Consider the following 15,834-nt stretch of genomic DNA (forward strand, 5'->3'; position numbering starts at 1 on the left):
GGGGTCTTCCCGACCCAGGGCTCGAACCCGGGCCTCCTGCGGCTCCTGCATTTGCACCACTTGCCCCAGCCGGGAAGCCCTGGTCTGTGTAAAGAGCCTCACAAGGGGCTTAGTCGTTGTCCCTAGGAAGGCGAGACCAGCGCGGGCAGCCATCTTCATGCGTTTTCCGACTTTGGTCTCTCCGGCTTGGAAGCAGCTGATGGGCAGGTTGCGTAGACGCTCATTCGTATTGGCTGTGTGATGGAGTGAATTCAGAGGGCGTGGATTCTCAGCAGTCTGTGATGAGGAAGTGCTTGGTTTCCGCAGGGTTCTAGAAGTTTCTTAGTTGGTCGGTTGCAGCCGTAAGCTCGAGCGCGGGAGGGAGGGAGCCAGGGCAGGGTGAGAGCGTGCTCGGGCGGGCGGAGCTCTGTGCTGTCGGAGCTTGGGCCTGCCTCCCCTCTGTGTGCCACGCGGGATCTGCGGGTGGGGTCACTTTCTGGGGCCTCTGCTCTGACCAGAGGGAAAGGGCCCGCGGACATAAAGGTATTGGATGGTGCTCTGATGCGGCCCGGGCTTGAACTTCGTCACTGCTCCCTGGGCCTGAGTCGGCGGTGCGCGCTGTCGTCAGCATTCCCAAAGTGACGGCCAGCTTCTCTCCCCAGGCTCAGGCTGCACGAGGAGAAGGTGATTAAAGACAGGCGGCATCATCTCAAGACCTACCCGAACTGCTTCGTCGCGAAAGAGCTGATTGACTGGCTGATCGAGCACAAGGAGGCGTCTGACAGAGAGACGGCGATTAAACTCATGCAGAAGCTAGCGGACCGGGGCATCATCCACCACGGTGAGTGAGGCGGCCACAAGGGCTTTTTCCCCCCCGTGCCCCTGCCCGGGAGTGCAGCCTCTTAACTGCGGGACCTGCAGGGAAGCCCCGAGCCTTCTGTTCAGGTTCGAGCCCACCCATTTAAGAGACAGAGCATCTCGCTCTGCCTCTCGGGCACCTCTGCCCAGCGACACTCCCTCCCTTCTTCCAGGAGGCACCTGGGCTTGTTTCTGTGGACTTCTTTATACTTTTTCATCTCTGAGTATGCGTCTCTCAGCAGTGTGACGTGCAGTCTTAAATCCCTGTAGAGACGCATGTTTCTGCCTTTGCCGTTTGACCTGCACCCTGCTTGTGGGATTCACTCACGCTGGTGGGGTGTCTTGTTTGCGCCTTTTTACTGCAGCGGGTACCGTGCACCGTTTGGCCATCGTACCTTCATCCGTTCTGCTGACGGGCATTTGGGCTGTGTCCAGGTCTTGCTGTTACTCTCTGTTTCAGTGGCCAGTCCTGACCGCATCCCCCTGAAACGCCTAACCCTGGCCAAGACCTTTCGCACGCTGCTGCTCTCTCGGGCTGAAATGCCCGCCGCCTGCCCGCTCGCTCATTTTCTTCTCCTCCTTCAGAGCTCCACTCGCATGCAGGCTCTTCAGAGAGGCGGCCCTCCCCACCGCGGAGCACCCCACGTCTAGACGCGCCTTTGACGTCTGCTCAGCTCTTGCGTAGCCGTAGCTGTATCACCTCCTGTTTCAGTTACATATCAACCGGTCTCTGTCTCGCTGGATTTCACATTCTTTCAGGCTGATGCCTACCCTGCTATCGTGCTCAAGAAGCGTTTGTGGAAAGAAGGAGGAATTGAGTCTTGTGACTTAACAAATGATGATGATAGCTCATAAAACTGAGCACTTTTCTGTATCAGGGACTGTGCTAAATTCCTGTATTAAATTGTCAAGTAGTATGCTTGAGAAATTAGGTAATAAAACAAATCCTAATTAGCATCTTCCTTCATCTGAGTGAGTAATAAGAGGTTTTTTTTTCCCTTATTTGCCTCTCTGTGTATATTATTTTTCAGTTTGCGATGAGCATAAGGAATTCAAGGACGTGAAACTCTTCTACCGCTTTAGAAAGGATGACGGCACCTTCCCCCTGGACAACGAAGTGAAGGCCTTCATGAGGGGACAGAGGCTGTATGAGAAGTAGGTTTCGCGTGGACTCCTCCGCTTGAACCTTGTAGAGCTCTTTCCATCTTTTATCATTTTGACTTCAGCCCGGCTCTCCCACGTGGGGTGGTTGCATGACTCTTCCTTTTAATCTGAGAAAACTCTTATCACTCACTTGCTTTTCTGTTTGCCAGAAATTAAGTCAGTTTCATAAGATTCTTAATAAGGAATTTATTTCAATAGTATTTTCTATATTTAGGTCGATTTAACAAAATCCAACAGTGAAAGCAGAAGGTTGGCCCTTGGCGTTTGCCATCCAGTGATGCGGCTGCCTGCCCTCTTTTAAGGGTTAGCGTGTGACTTGGAAGCATAGACTTGTAAACGGCTAGAGAAGCATTGTCAAGCACAGGGCAAGTCCAAGTTCAGGTCAAGGGATAAGCAGTGAGAGAACTTCAGAAAGCAGAGCGGGCGAAGGGGAACCACCTCGCGGCTCTTTGGAGGGTAGGACTGTGCTGTGGCCCCGGAGTGTTTGCTTGGCGGATCTTGACCCGCCCAGGGCTTTGTCTCTGAGCTGAGCTGCTGTTCCTGTGGTTCCGTTCCCAGCCTACCTTCCTCGGTTTTTTTTTTCCCAGGGCAGCCTTTAGAGAAGGGAATGAAGGGGCAGCGGCACCCTTTCCTTAACTCTGACTGCCTTTCCCAACACGCGTTCGTGACATGAAAGAGCCTCCTCTGTAAGTGGGCAGGTGCGTGGGGCAGAGGCACCTGGGTGGTCCGCTTAAGTACCATGATGGTTTAGGAGCCGGGCCAGGTTTGAGTTCTAACCGTGGGACCTTACCCTTCTGAGCCTCAGCGTCCTGCTTTCCGACACGGAAGTGGGTGATGGTGCTGTTCAGCGCTGCTGTGGGGACTTGAAGAATCGTTTGTGTCCAGTACTTAAGGACTTGGCTTGGTGCCTCTCGTGTGTGGTCAGGTCCCATGGAGGACAGCCGTCTCAGACACTAACCCGACGTCATGCAGCGCTGGGTCCTGTCCCTCCCCTGTCCTGCCCGTCGCGGTCTGTTCCCCTCTCCGGGCGCTGGGCTGTGCAAATGCTTCCTGCCCCATCGCCGCTTTTTCTCCTGGTTCCCTGGCCGCCTGCCGTCTGCCCCCAAGTGTCGGAAACCCTCCTCTCCTGACCTGTGTGACTGTGAACGGGACGCTCCGTCAGCACCTCCATTTGCTTACTGGAGTGTGTGTGGACGTGTTGTTGCCGCTTTCTTTTGCTTTCTTAGTTCCTTTTGGAAAATTCTAGTTGGTGTTTAGCATTTAGGCTACCCCGCTGGTCCATTGAAACTGTTAAGATTTTATGTTGTCAAAAGCATCCATGTTGGGAGTTCCTAACCCGTGTTGGGTTAGGATTCTGGGCTCTTCCTGCTATGGCCAGGTTCAGTCCCTGGCCCGGGACTGAGATCCTGCAAAAAGAAAAAAATCATATCATTTCCTTGGAAGCACGCCAGGCGATTCTGTAACACTTTTCTAGCTATAGATTATCTCCTGGGATCTGGGCAGTCACCTTATGGGAGCCGGGGTTAGCAGCAACTGAAACGCCTGGCAGAGGACTTTTCTTACTAGTGGGATGGGTGTGGTAAGAACAGTTGAAGAAAGCTGTTCATCGCGTCCAGAAAACGCTCACCAGCCCGCGTCTGCTGCTTCCCCCTCACGTCCTCTGCCCCAGTCACACTAAACTGTGTGTCTCTCTTCTGCCTCTGGGCACTTGCTAATTCACGAATTATTCCACAAACACTTAGCGAGCCGTCCCCACCCACAGGCACAGTTACAGCCCCTAGAAATGTGCCGCGGATCAAAGGTGGACAAAGCGCCTGCCTCTGTGGAGCTTGCAGGCTGGTGGAAGAGGCAGGCATTGAAGGGTAACAGGTGAAGAAGAGTGAGCTTAGCACACGGTTCGCAGTGATAGAGAGAGACCCTTCCCGAGGGCCGTGAGGCGTGTTGGGGGGGACTGGGAAGACCTCCTTAAGAGGTGGCATTGAATGAAGTGTGGGTCTGCTGGGACAGCTTCCCGGGCGGAGGGCACAGCAGAGGGGAAGGCCTGGGTGGGAACGCGCTCAGCGTACTTCAGGACCACGAGGAGGCCAGAGCGTCCGGGGAGAGGAGAAGGGGTGAGCGGTGGGACGTGGGCCGGGCCAGGCTGCCACGGTACTGAAGGGCTCCCGCAGGACGGGAGCCCGTTGGAGGGTGGGGTGGTCCCGGTGGGGACCCAGAGTGCTTTTGCCTGGGATGTCCCCTTGCCCAGTGGACTCTCTCTGCCAGGCTCAGCCCTCTCCCTCACTCGCTCTGCCTTCTGGGCTGTGTGTTCAGTGTGGCCTTTTCTGCGCACCCACCCATGTCCCCTTAGGGTGGACTTCGGTGGTGCTCCTGTGCGCTAACGCTGTGAGAGGGCAGTATTAGACCTTTACCTTGGTGTGTTTGCACACACACAAGTTAGACCAAGACGTGTGAGCAGGGGAGCTGCCTCATCCTTCTTTCTACTGCCTGCAGTTTCACCCGGGCCTCGCTGGGCATAGATGGTCAATAATTTGCTAGAAAGGGTAACTAGACTTTTGATCCCTGGACGAGCTGACCAGCATTGCTGGACTTTTTGTGTGTGAAGCTGGCTTTCTATCCACTAGTGTTCAGTGCCTCAGTGCCAAGTAAATTCATTTCCTCAAACTGCTTGTAAAGTTAGCAGCAGGAGAAGTCATTTCATAAGCACTTAGCCTGGCATGACCTAACCGCCACCTCGCAAATCTTGGCTCCTACTTTTCCGTTTGCCAGCATGCGTGTGGAGCAAACGCTCAGGCCTCTGGAACTGACAGTTCAGGTTACCTATTTGGCCGATTTATTTTAGTTTTTAATGCATTTTCCTTGTTTCTCTGGCCATCTTTTTCATGAATCTCAGCATGGATTATTATTTTCCAAGTTTTGGACACTTAAAAAGAAACAATAAGAAATCTTGGTTTTGATGATGATTCTTCTTTTCAAGAATTTTCATTATTTGAAACTTGACTCTGGGACCTCTCCGGCGGTCCAGCACTTAAGGCTGTGCGCTTCCACTGTGTGGGTCGTGGTCAGGAAACGGACATCCCACGTGCGCGGCACAGCCAACAGCCACCAGAAAATTCAGTTTCCCTGTGTGTTATTGGACCGGAACCTGTGTTCAGGATATTTGCAATGGTTGGGAAAGAAGGGCTTGGAAAATATATGCTCTTTAGTTGTTTTCCTTTTAAGGTAAGAATAGATAACATTTGTCGATTGATAGATAGATATCAAATGTCCTCACTAGTCCGTTTTTTTTAATCATCATAACAACCCCCTGCCTAGACGCTTTCATTGTTCCCATTTTACAGATGGGAAAAGTGTCACAGGGAGAGGTGAGATCTCTTATCCAAGGGCACCTGATCGGTAAGAAACAAAGCCAGTTGGGTATGAGCCTGAGGGCCCAGGGTCCAGACTTAAGGTCCCCACGCCATTAGTGAATCTTCTCTGTTTCCTTCAATGGAGGGCAAATGAATGGAATCAGTGTTTACTTCAAAAATATAACATGGAGTTTGTGAGTGTCCGAGTACAGAATTTTCCATAAAAATTTACTGAAAATATTCCAGGATTTTAAAGTAGGCATAGGAAGGGAAGAGAAAAATGATTCTCGTTGACGGTGAATCTCAGTGATGTTCTGTGAATATAATGAAAACCGCGACTTCTGTTTGTGCACTAAGCGTCTCAAAGCGTCTGAGCCTCCTGCATAGAGAGATAATAGAGCAATAAATCGTAACAGTGACGACAGTGATGGTAGCGTTGCCGGTGTTCAGTCACTCAGTCGTGTCCGACTCTGCAACTCCACGGACTGCAGCACGCCAGGCTCCCCGTCCTTCTCCATCTCTGGGAGTTTGGTAACTTATATCCATTGTGTCGATGATGCCATCCAGTCATCTCATCCTCTGTCATCCCCTTCTCCTCTCACCTTGAATCGTTCCCAACATCAGGGTCTTTTCCAATGAGTCAACTCTTCGCATGAGGTGGCCAAAGTACTGGAGTTTCAGCTTCAGCATCAGTCCTTCCAAAGAACACCCATGACTGGTCTCCTTTAGGATGGACTGGTTGGATCTCCTTGCAGGCCAAGGGACTCTCAAGAGTCTTCTCCAACCACAGTTCAAGAACAGCAATTCTTCGGCGCTCAGCCTCCTTTATGTGCATGTGTGTGCTGTGTGCTCAGCCGTGTCCGACTCTTTGTGACCCCCATGGACTGTAGCCCGCCAGGCTCCTCTGTCCATGGGATTCTCCAGGCAAGAAGACTGGAGTGGGCTGCCATTTCCTTTGCAGGGTCTTTATATGCATAGTAAATAGTAATATAGAACGGGTGGGGCCTTACCTTACTGTCACAGGAGGAGGGGAGTCGACCTAGAGCAGTGGCGTCACCTCCGTGTTGCTGCCGCAGCTCCAGGGACAGGAGACGTCAGCTGGGACGGCAGGTCCGCAGCAGCCTCCCCGCCTGCCCCCAGCCCCGAGGGCCTGGCCCTATCGTCAGTGTTTCCTTTGTGCTCTCCTCTGGCTTGTTTGTTCTGCGTTATTAAAAGGCCTTTGTGTAACTTGGTGGTTTCTGGCTGGTTTTGCTGAAACGTGCTGATTTGGGGGCCCTCTGCCTATCTAACCCCTGCTGCTTGTGGGTTCACGTGGACGGGTTGGTTTCAGCATGTGGGGCAGGGCTACCCGAAGTAGGAGCCATCCCTGCTGCCAGCTCGAGGGGGCCTGAGAAAGAGGGCTGTGCCCAGGGCCTGTGATAGACGAGCCATCAGGAGGACTTCATCTCAGCCCTGCGGGCCCCTGCGCTTCAGCAGGCTTCCTCCTGCCTTCCCGGGTAGCTGTGGACCGAGGGCACAGAGACGGGGCACACGTCTCCCTGCGGGGCCTTCTGGCTCCACACTCATCTCTGCACAGACACACGGACACAGAGACACACGGACTCACAGACTTACATACTCACGGACACACGGACACATGGACACACGAACACATGGACACAGAGACACACGGACTCACAGATTCACAGACTCACAGACACACGGACACAGAGACACCCAGACTCACAGACTCACGGACACAGAGACACACGGACTCACAGATTCACAGACTCACAAACACACGGACACACGGACACATGGACACACGAACACATGGACACAGAGACACACGGACTCACAGACTCACAGACACACGGACACAGAGACACCCAGACTCACAGACTCACGGACACAGAAACACAAGGACACAGAGACACACGGACTCTCAGATTCACAGACTCACAGACACACGGACACACAGACACATGGACACACGAACACATGGACACAGAGACACACGGACTCACAGATTCACAGACTCACATACTCACGGACACATGGACACAGAGACACACGGACTCACAGATTCACAGACTCACAGACACACGGACACAGAGACACACAGACACACAGACACACGGACTCACAGATTCACAGACTCACAGACACACGGACACATGGACACACGGACACATGGACACAGAGACACACGGACTCACAGATTCACAGACTCACAGACACACGGACACAGAGACACACGGACACAGAGACACACGGACTCACAGATTCACAGACTCACAGACACACGGACTCACAGACTCACAGACACACGGACACACAGACACATGGACACACGGACTCACACATTCACAGACTCACAGACACACGGACACACAGACACACGGACACACGGACACAGAGACACACAGACTCACAGATTCACAGACTCACAGACACACGGACACACAGACACACGGACGCAGAGACACACGGACTCACAGATTTACAGACACACGGACACATGGACACACGAACACATGGACACAGAGACACACGGACTCACAGATTCACAGACTCACAGACACACGGACACATGGACACACAAACACATGGACACAGAGACACACGGACTCACAGACACACGGACACAGAGACTCACGGACACAGAGACACACGGACTCACAGATTCACAGACTCACAGACACACGGACACAGAGACACACGGACACAGAGACACACGGACACAGAGACACACGGACTCACAGATTCACAGACTCACAGACACACGGACACAGACACACGGACACAGAGACACATGGACTCACAGATTCACAGACTCACAGACACACGGACACAGAGACACACGGACACAGAGACACACGGACACAGAGACACACGGACTCACAGATTCACAGAGTCACAGACACACGGACACACAGACACACGGACACACGGACACACGGACTCACAGATTCACAGAGTCACAGACACACGGACACACAGACACACGGACACACGGACACACGGACTCACAGATTCACAGAGTCACAGACACACGGACACACAGACACATGGACACACGGACACAGAGACACACGGACTCACAGATTCACAGACTCACAGACACACGGACACACAGACACACAGACACATGGACACACAGACACACGGACTCACAGATTCACAGACTCACAGACACACGGACACACAGACACATGGACACACGGACACAGGGACACACGACTCACAGATTCACAGACTCACAGACACAGACAGACGGACACAGAGACACCCGGACTCACAGACTCACGGACACAGAAACACACAGACACAGAGACACACGGACTCTCAGATTCACAGACTCACAGACACATGGACACACAGACACATGGACACACGGACACAGAGACACACGGACTCACAGATTCACAGAGTCACAGACACACGGACACACAGACACACGGACACACGGACTCTCAGATTCACAGAGTCACAGACACACGGACACACAGACACATGGACACACGGACACAGGGACACACGGACTCACAGATTCACAGAGTCACAGACACACGGACACACAGACACACGGACACACGGACACAGGGACACACGGACTCACAGATTCACAGACTCACAGACACACGGACACACAGACACACAGACACACGGACTCACAGATTTACAGACTCACAGACACACGGACACACAGACACACGGACTCACAGATTCACAGACTCACAGACACACGGACACACAGACACATGGACACACGGACACACAGACTCACGGACACACAGACTCACGGACACATGAACTCATAGACTCACAAGCAGACAGACTGACAGACACACAGACTCACAGACTCACAGACTCACAGACACACCGACACACGGACACGTGGACACACAGACTCAGGCAAACAGACTGACAGACACATAGACAGACGCAGAGACGCAGAGCATGGGGACGGATCGAGGGTGTTCCCAAACAGGGCAGTTCTTGATTTCCCAATAACACCTTTGAAAGGAGGAAAAGTGTCAGTACCTTAAAGAAACAGCCCAGAATCTGTATGTCACCTTCAGCTGGTAGGTGTTTTGAATGCATGTTCCAGACTACAGAGCTCGATTACCTTGGAGCACTTGGCACCGTAGATCTGTTTCAGAAAAAAGGGTGAGCTTGGAATAACCAAGCGCTCTGTGTGTACTAATAAACAGAGTCAGCTACACAGAGAACATGAGTTGGGGCACAATTTGCACCATGCTCACTGAGATTAATAGTTAAAACACATATTTTTAAACAAACCTTGATCTCATCTTCAGGTGTAGAGGAGACTTGTTAATTTTATTATTTTTTTATTCAGTTTTTATTTTATTTTGGGATATAGTTGCTTTACAATGTTGTGTTAATTTCAGGTGTACAGCAAAGTGAGTCAGCTTAGACATCCACATATTCCATTCTTTCTCAGATTCTTTTCCAATATACAGGTTATTATGGAATATGGAGTCTAGGTGCCTGCGCTATTCAGCGTGTCCTGTGGATTATCTGTATACATTTTGTATATAGTAGACCGTATATGTTAATCCCAATCTCCTAATTTCTGAGACTTCTCAAGTTTAATTTAACTCAGTGTTAAGATGGAGTTTAATCCATTCTAGGTCTGGCTCATAAAGGCATTCGCTTTTCATCCAGAGGGTCTGAGTTTTCTTATTATCAGGAGTTTTCTTATTGCCAGTTTCTCTCTCCAGCCACCAGCCGTCTGTTTATTCTGCTTAGGAGGGAACACTGGCTGGAGAATTGAAGTCCTGGTGCCGCTGGACTTCTTCCAGTCCCCACTGCTCCCTTATACTGTCTGTTCCATGGAACTGAAGAGAAATATTAAGGGAAAACGGTACGAAGGGGAAAAGCCCTTTTGTGTGTTTCACCTTATCAGAGGTTTCTCTACCATGTGCCCCTGAGATTTTTTTTTTCCTGTTCCCTCCCGGTGGCTGGCACAATAAATATTTGTTGAATGAACAAAGAACTCTACATGCAGTGATTGCTATGAGATGCTGAACTGGTGCCACGGAAAAGCTAAAGAGAGCTTGCCTTTCATGCCAAGTGACGGGAGTCGGAGGTGTACCTTGCCTTGCCTCTTTAAAGCTGACAGAGCATCCTGGCCTTTAACGTGCCTGATGCTCTGTGCAGCTCTCTGAATTACACCCAGTAGCACCGTTAATCCCATTGCGGAGATGGACACACGAGCTGAAAGAGCTAATATAACGTGAAAACATGGAGCTGAAGTGTTTTTTTTTTAAGAGACTTCAAGTGTTTGTCCCTGTCTTCTTGAATTTGCTGAATAAAAGTGCTTTCCAAACTGGGATCTTGAGTTCTGCAAGTTGCTTCTGGTTTTATGTTCAAAACAGGCCTTGATTACACTGCAGACTAATACAGTTGCTTTCTGATATGTTATATACAGCGTTTCACAGCTCACTTGTGCTGCCATAGTAATCAGTGTTTTCACAGATTCTGGGAGTAAGTGTTTCCTTCTTGGCTTATTTGAAGGGTATCCTAAAATTTCAGTGTAAATGGGGTAAAAATTGTTACCTTTTGTAACTGTTTGGTCTGGGTGACCAGGCATGGTTTTGATGCTGTGTGGCGCGCATGGAGAACTCTCAAGTCTTGCGATCTTATCTTACTTGCATGCTGACAGGTCCGCCTGCTGCCACTTCCTGGATGTGGGCAGGAGACCCCGGGGTCTGGGGACAGAGGACAGGTCATCGTTCTCGTAGCGAGAGAGGCGTCATTTTCTCAGCGGTTCTTCCAAGCCTCAGCTCCCAAAGAGCAGCTTGGTGAGGTGCAGCGGATGCCTGCCAGGGTGGGTTCACAGAAGAGGAACCCCAGGCTCAAGTAACCTTGGAATGTCTTCAGGCAGACCTGCTTTCCGGCCCGGAAGGAGGCATTAGCTTTACCTTCCAGGTCTGTTCACTATGCAGACCTGCTTGGAAGGACGGTAGAGGGGTGAGAGAGACAGTGGAGGAGGCCTGAAGATGCTGGCGACGCTGCCGAGGGGCTAACGGGGGCGCCGCTGGTGCTCAGCGCAAGCCGTGCCTTCACGCGTGCTTTCTTAGCAAAGCCTCCTCCTACACCAAGGAGACAGACTGTCGCTCTCCTTTCGGCACAGAAGGAGATCAAGGCTAGAGGCCCGAATGAACTGGCTTCCTTACAGAGCCAAAGATCAGGGGGAGCGTTTCAAACGCTGGTTTCCAGCTCCAGAACCCATGCTACTGCTGCTGTCACATCAGTCGTGTCCAACCCTGTGCGACCCCAGAGATGGCAGCCCACCAGGCTCCCCCGTCCCTGGGATTCTCCAGGCAAGACCACTGGAGTGGGTTGCCATTTCCTTCTCCAATGCAGGAAGGTGAAAAGCGAAAGTGAAGTTGCTCAGTCATGTCTGACTCTTAGTGACCCCATGGCCTGCAGCCCACCAGGCTCCCCCGTCCATGGGACTTTCCAGGCAAGAGTACTGGAGTGGGGTGCCATCGCCTTCTCCCCAGAGCCCATGAGCCCACCTGGAACCGTTTCTCAGTCTTCAGCTTTGAGTTTGCAAAGTTTCTGCCGCTGCCATCTGAGGCTGTGGCAGGAACAAACACCAGTAAACAGTGGTAAACAGAATGCAGGCTGATAGATTTTTAAGTGGCCCGTGAGAAGCGTTCGTCACCTGGTTCCTACCCAGGCCTTGCGTCTGGATTTGGAGATCGCGTTTCCTCCTGACTGCTTCTTGGCAGCGCCGCGCTTTCCCTCTCGTATGATAGGTACGTGGCAGTGGTACTGGTGCTTGCTTAACATGATAGATACGTGGCAGTGGTACTGGTGCTTGCTTAACATGATAGATACGTGGCAGTGGTACTGGTGCTTGCTTAACATGATAGGTACGTGGCAGTGGTACTGGTGCTTGCTTAACATGATAGGTACGTGGCAGTGGTACTGGTGCTTGCTTAACATGATAGGTACGTGGCAGTGGTACTGGTGCTTGCTTAACATGATAGGTACGTGGCAGTGGTACTGGTGCTTGCTTAACATGATAGATACGTGGCAGTGGTACTGGTGCTTGCTTAACATGATAGGTACGTGGCAGTGGTACTGGTGCTTGCTTAACATGATAGATACGTGGCAGTGGTACTGGTGCTTGCTTAACATGATAGATACGTGGCAGTGGTACTGGTGCTTGCTTAACATGATAGATACGTGGCAGTGGTACTGGTGCTTGCTTAACATGATAGGTACGTGGCAGTGGTACTGGTGCTTGCTTAACATGATAGGTACGTGGCAGTGGTACTGGTGCTTGCTTAACATGATAGATACGTGGCAGTGGTACTGGTGCTTGCTTAACATGATAGATACGTGGCAGTGGTACTGGTGCTTGCTTAACATGATAGGTACGTGGCAGTGGTACTGGTGCTTGCTTAACATGATAGGTACGTGGCAGTGGTACTGGTGCTTGCTTAACATGATAGGTACGTGGCAGTGGTACTGGTGCTTGCTTAACATGATAGGTACGTGGCAGTGGTACTGGTGCTTGCTTAACATGCAGACAGGCAGCAGGCCAGCTGTCAGAGGTCGGCAGCCCTAGCTTGTCATCTCCAGATTTCTAGCTCTGGCTGATTATTCAGGAATGACTTGATTTAGAGATAGGCGCACCTAGCTGCTTCAACAGTAGACTGGATTCATCGACGGAGACTCATTGCCAGTCCTTCCGGCCAAGATTTCCTAATCTTGTGTAATCACAGGGCAGCGAACCAAGCCTCTGAGGCACTGATTTGGCCGATCAATCTCTGTCGTTATTTTTCAGCTTGGTAGAATGGAAAAACCATCTAAGATTTCTGGGGTTGGAGAAGCCTGCATCAGAGCTCCTCCTCGGCCACTTAGCGAGACAGCCGACCTTTCTGAGGCTGTTTCTCATCTGTGGAATCGGAAGGACAGGCGTGACTCACAGACTTGCTGTGAGGACTGATGAGGTCAGGTTGAGCAGAGCTCACCTCGCACTGGATGTGTGGAGTTTCTGATATATGAGGGAACATGCATATCGTCCAAGCTGTCCTTGCGTGACCCAAGCTGTGTAAAAACACACGTGCTTTTATATACGAGAGTTAGATTCTGCAGTGAGAGGAGCCCAGCCTGTGTGCAGGACATTCCGTTTGTCTTCCAGACTCCTCCTCTACCCTTTCCCGAGTGGCCGGGCGCCCTGCGGCTGACTTTCGTGGCCGTGTCAACAGGCTGCGTTGCCGTCGTCGCGGGGTCAGTGGGAGGCACCGGCAGGAGGCAGGTGGACGGGAGGACCCTGCTCTCTGCTCCCTCCCCACGTGAGGGCCCAGGCTCCCGCCAGCAGCCCTCTCTGTAACACCCGGCCCTCCCGGCTCTGGCCACTGCCCTCCCTCTGCAGTTCCGGGCCCGGAGTTGTTCTGGCGATGGTCCCGTGGGCTGGGAACTCCACCATCTCTTCTAGTTTTCCGTGACCCTGCTCATAGCTTGAGTGGTTCTTTTTTTTTTTTTTTTTAATATGTATTTATTTATTTTAATTGGAGGTTAATTACTTTACAATACTGTATTGGTTTTGCCGCACATCAACATGAATCCGCCACAGATATACACGTGTTCCCCATCCTGAACCCCCCTCCCTCCTCCCTCCCCATTCCATCCCTCTGGGTCGTCCCAGGGCACCAGCCCCAAGCATCCTGTATCCTGCATCGAACCTGGACTGGCAATTCGTTTCTTATATGATATTATACATGTTTCAATGCCATTCTCCCAAATCATCCCACCCTCTCCCTCTCCCACAGAGTCCAAAAGGCTGTTCTATACATCTGTGTCTCTTTTGCTGTCTCGCATACGGGGTCATCATTACCATCTTTCTAAATTCCATATATATGCGTTAGTATACTGCACTGGTGTTTTTCTTTCTGGCTTACTTCACTCTGTATAATCGGCTCCAGTTTCATCCACCTCATCAGAACTGATTCAAATGTATTCTTTTTAATGGCTGAGTAACACTCCATTGTGTACATGTACCACGGCTTCCTTATCCACTCGTCTGCTGATTGAGTGGTTCTTTTATGATACACTTCCTCCGTGGTAAAGAATCTGCCTGCAGTGCAGGAGACAGGGACCCAGTCCCTGGGTGGGGAAGGTTCCCTGGAGGAGAAAATGGCAACCACTCCAGGATCCTTGCCTGGAGAATCCCATGGACAGGGGAGCTGCAGTCTGTGGGGGTCACAAAGAGTAGGGCATGACTGAGGGCTGAGCACCCACGTGCGTATGCCACAGGAAGCTCCCAGGAACCTCTTATCAGCCCACCTGTAATTAAAAAAAAATACCATGTATTTATTTGGCTGCGTCGGGCCTTAGGCGCAGGGTCTTCATTGCACGTGCACGATCTTCCTTGTGGCAGGCGGGATCTAGCTCCCTGCCCCGGGATCGAAGCTGGGCCCCCTGCCCTGGAAGCTCGACGTCTTCGCCGTTGGACCAGCAGGGAAGTCCCCCCCATTTGTACATTTTTGTAGTTTCTGCTGGGATCCTGATTGCCGGAGCCTGTGAGACCCTAACCTACCCGGGATCTGGAACGAGTCCTCTCCTGTCTCCTTGAACGGACAGGCGTGCAGAATCGCCCCACCGTCGGTGAGCATTTCACCGGCTCGTTCTGTTTCTCTTCCTGAGCGTGTACCATGCGGCGATGTGACGGTCGGAGCGGCCGTGGGGCGCTCTCCCTCTTGTATGAGAATGGAGTATGGCTGGGCTGTAAGAAGTTTTTTTGGCTTGCTTTCTGTTCTGTATCAACCTGAATTCTAGCTCAGCAGCCACGTCAACTGTTTCTCCAAGATGGTTGTGCTGATGCTTCTGTCTGTCCAGCTGGACTAGAGGCTCTTTGAGGTCGGGGACCTCGAGGTCTGTGCTAGATGCTGGAGCCTCAGCATCCAGCTTAGAGCATGTAGCAGATAGATGTTCGCTGAAGAGATGGACAGGTAACTGAATGCGCGGTCAGCCTTACTTAGCAGAGGGGTCACTGGGCAGCCCATTTCTGTGCCAAGCTTGGGGTGTTCAGACTGGACTGAAGCCAGGGGTAGGTACTTGCTCATCTAAGATCCCTATTTGTACTTACTCATCATCGGTTCTGATCACAAACATTCAGAGGATAAGAAGGATCATTTTAAGCCATCAGTCACAGCCATGCTGAGAGCCGTCAGGACTCATAGTGAGGCTGAATCCACACTCGGAGCTCCTGTGCATTAGGAAAGGTACCTCCCCGTCTTTAGAACATGCCGTGCTGAGTATTTTAATTCTCCCTGCACTTTCAAGAGGGAGCGATTTCCCCATCAATTTACAAGGAAGGAAGGAAGTCTAATTTGAGATGTTTAAACCTCTCATGCTAACGAGGGACCCTGGCCGAAACTGCAGCTCTTTCCTTTCCCACAAACGGCATTAAAAGTTACAGACCTGAGTCCCTTGAGCGAACCTGTAGGAGTGGAACAAA

The 15,834-nt window shown here is 51.5% G+C and overlaps 1 protein-coding gene across 1 annotated transcript in view; it reads left to right on the forward strand.

Moving 5' to 3' along the window:
• The window catches only part of DEPTOR (DEP domain containing MTOR interacting protein), a 118,085-nt gene that overhangs the window by 50,083 nt on the left and 52,168 nt on the right, over positions 1 to 15,834 (forward strand). Inside the window, exons 2-3 of the mRNA XM_068983892.1 lie at positions 642 to 820; positions 1,869 to 1,992. Of these exons, the coding sequence (XP_068839993.1) occupies positions 642 to 820; positions 1,869 to 1,992 (303 nt within the window). The remainder of the gene's footprint in view (positions 1 to 641; positions 821 to 1,868; positions 1,993 to 15,834) is intronic.

This window comes from Capricornis sumatraensis, chromosome 11 (assembly GCF_032405125.1).
Source record: "Capricornis sumatraensis isolate serow.1 chromosome 11, serow.2, whole genome shotgun sequence".
NCBI classification, from domain to species: domain Eukaryota; kingdom Metazoa; phylum Chordata; class Mammalia; order Artiodactyla; family Bovidae; genus Capricornis; species Capricornis sumatraensis.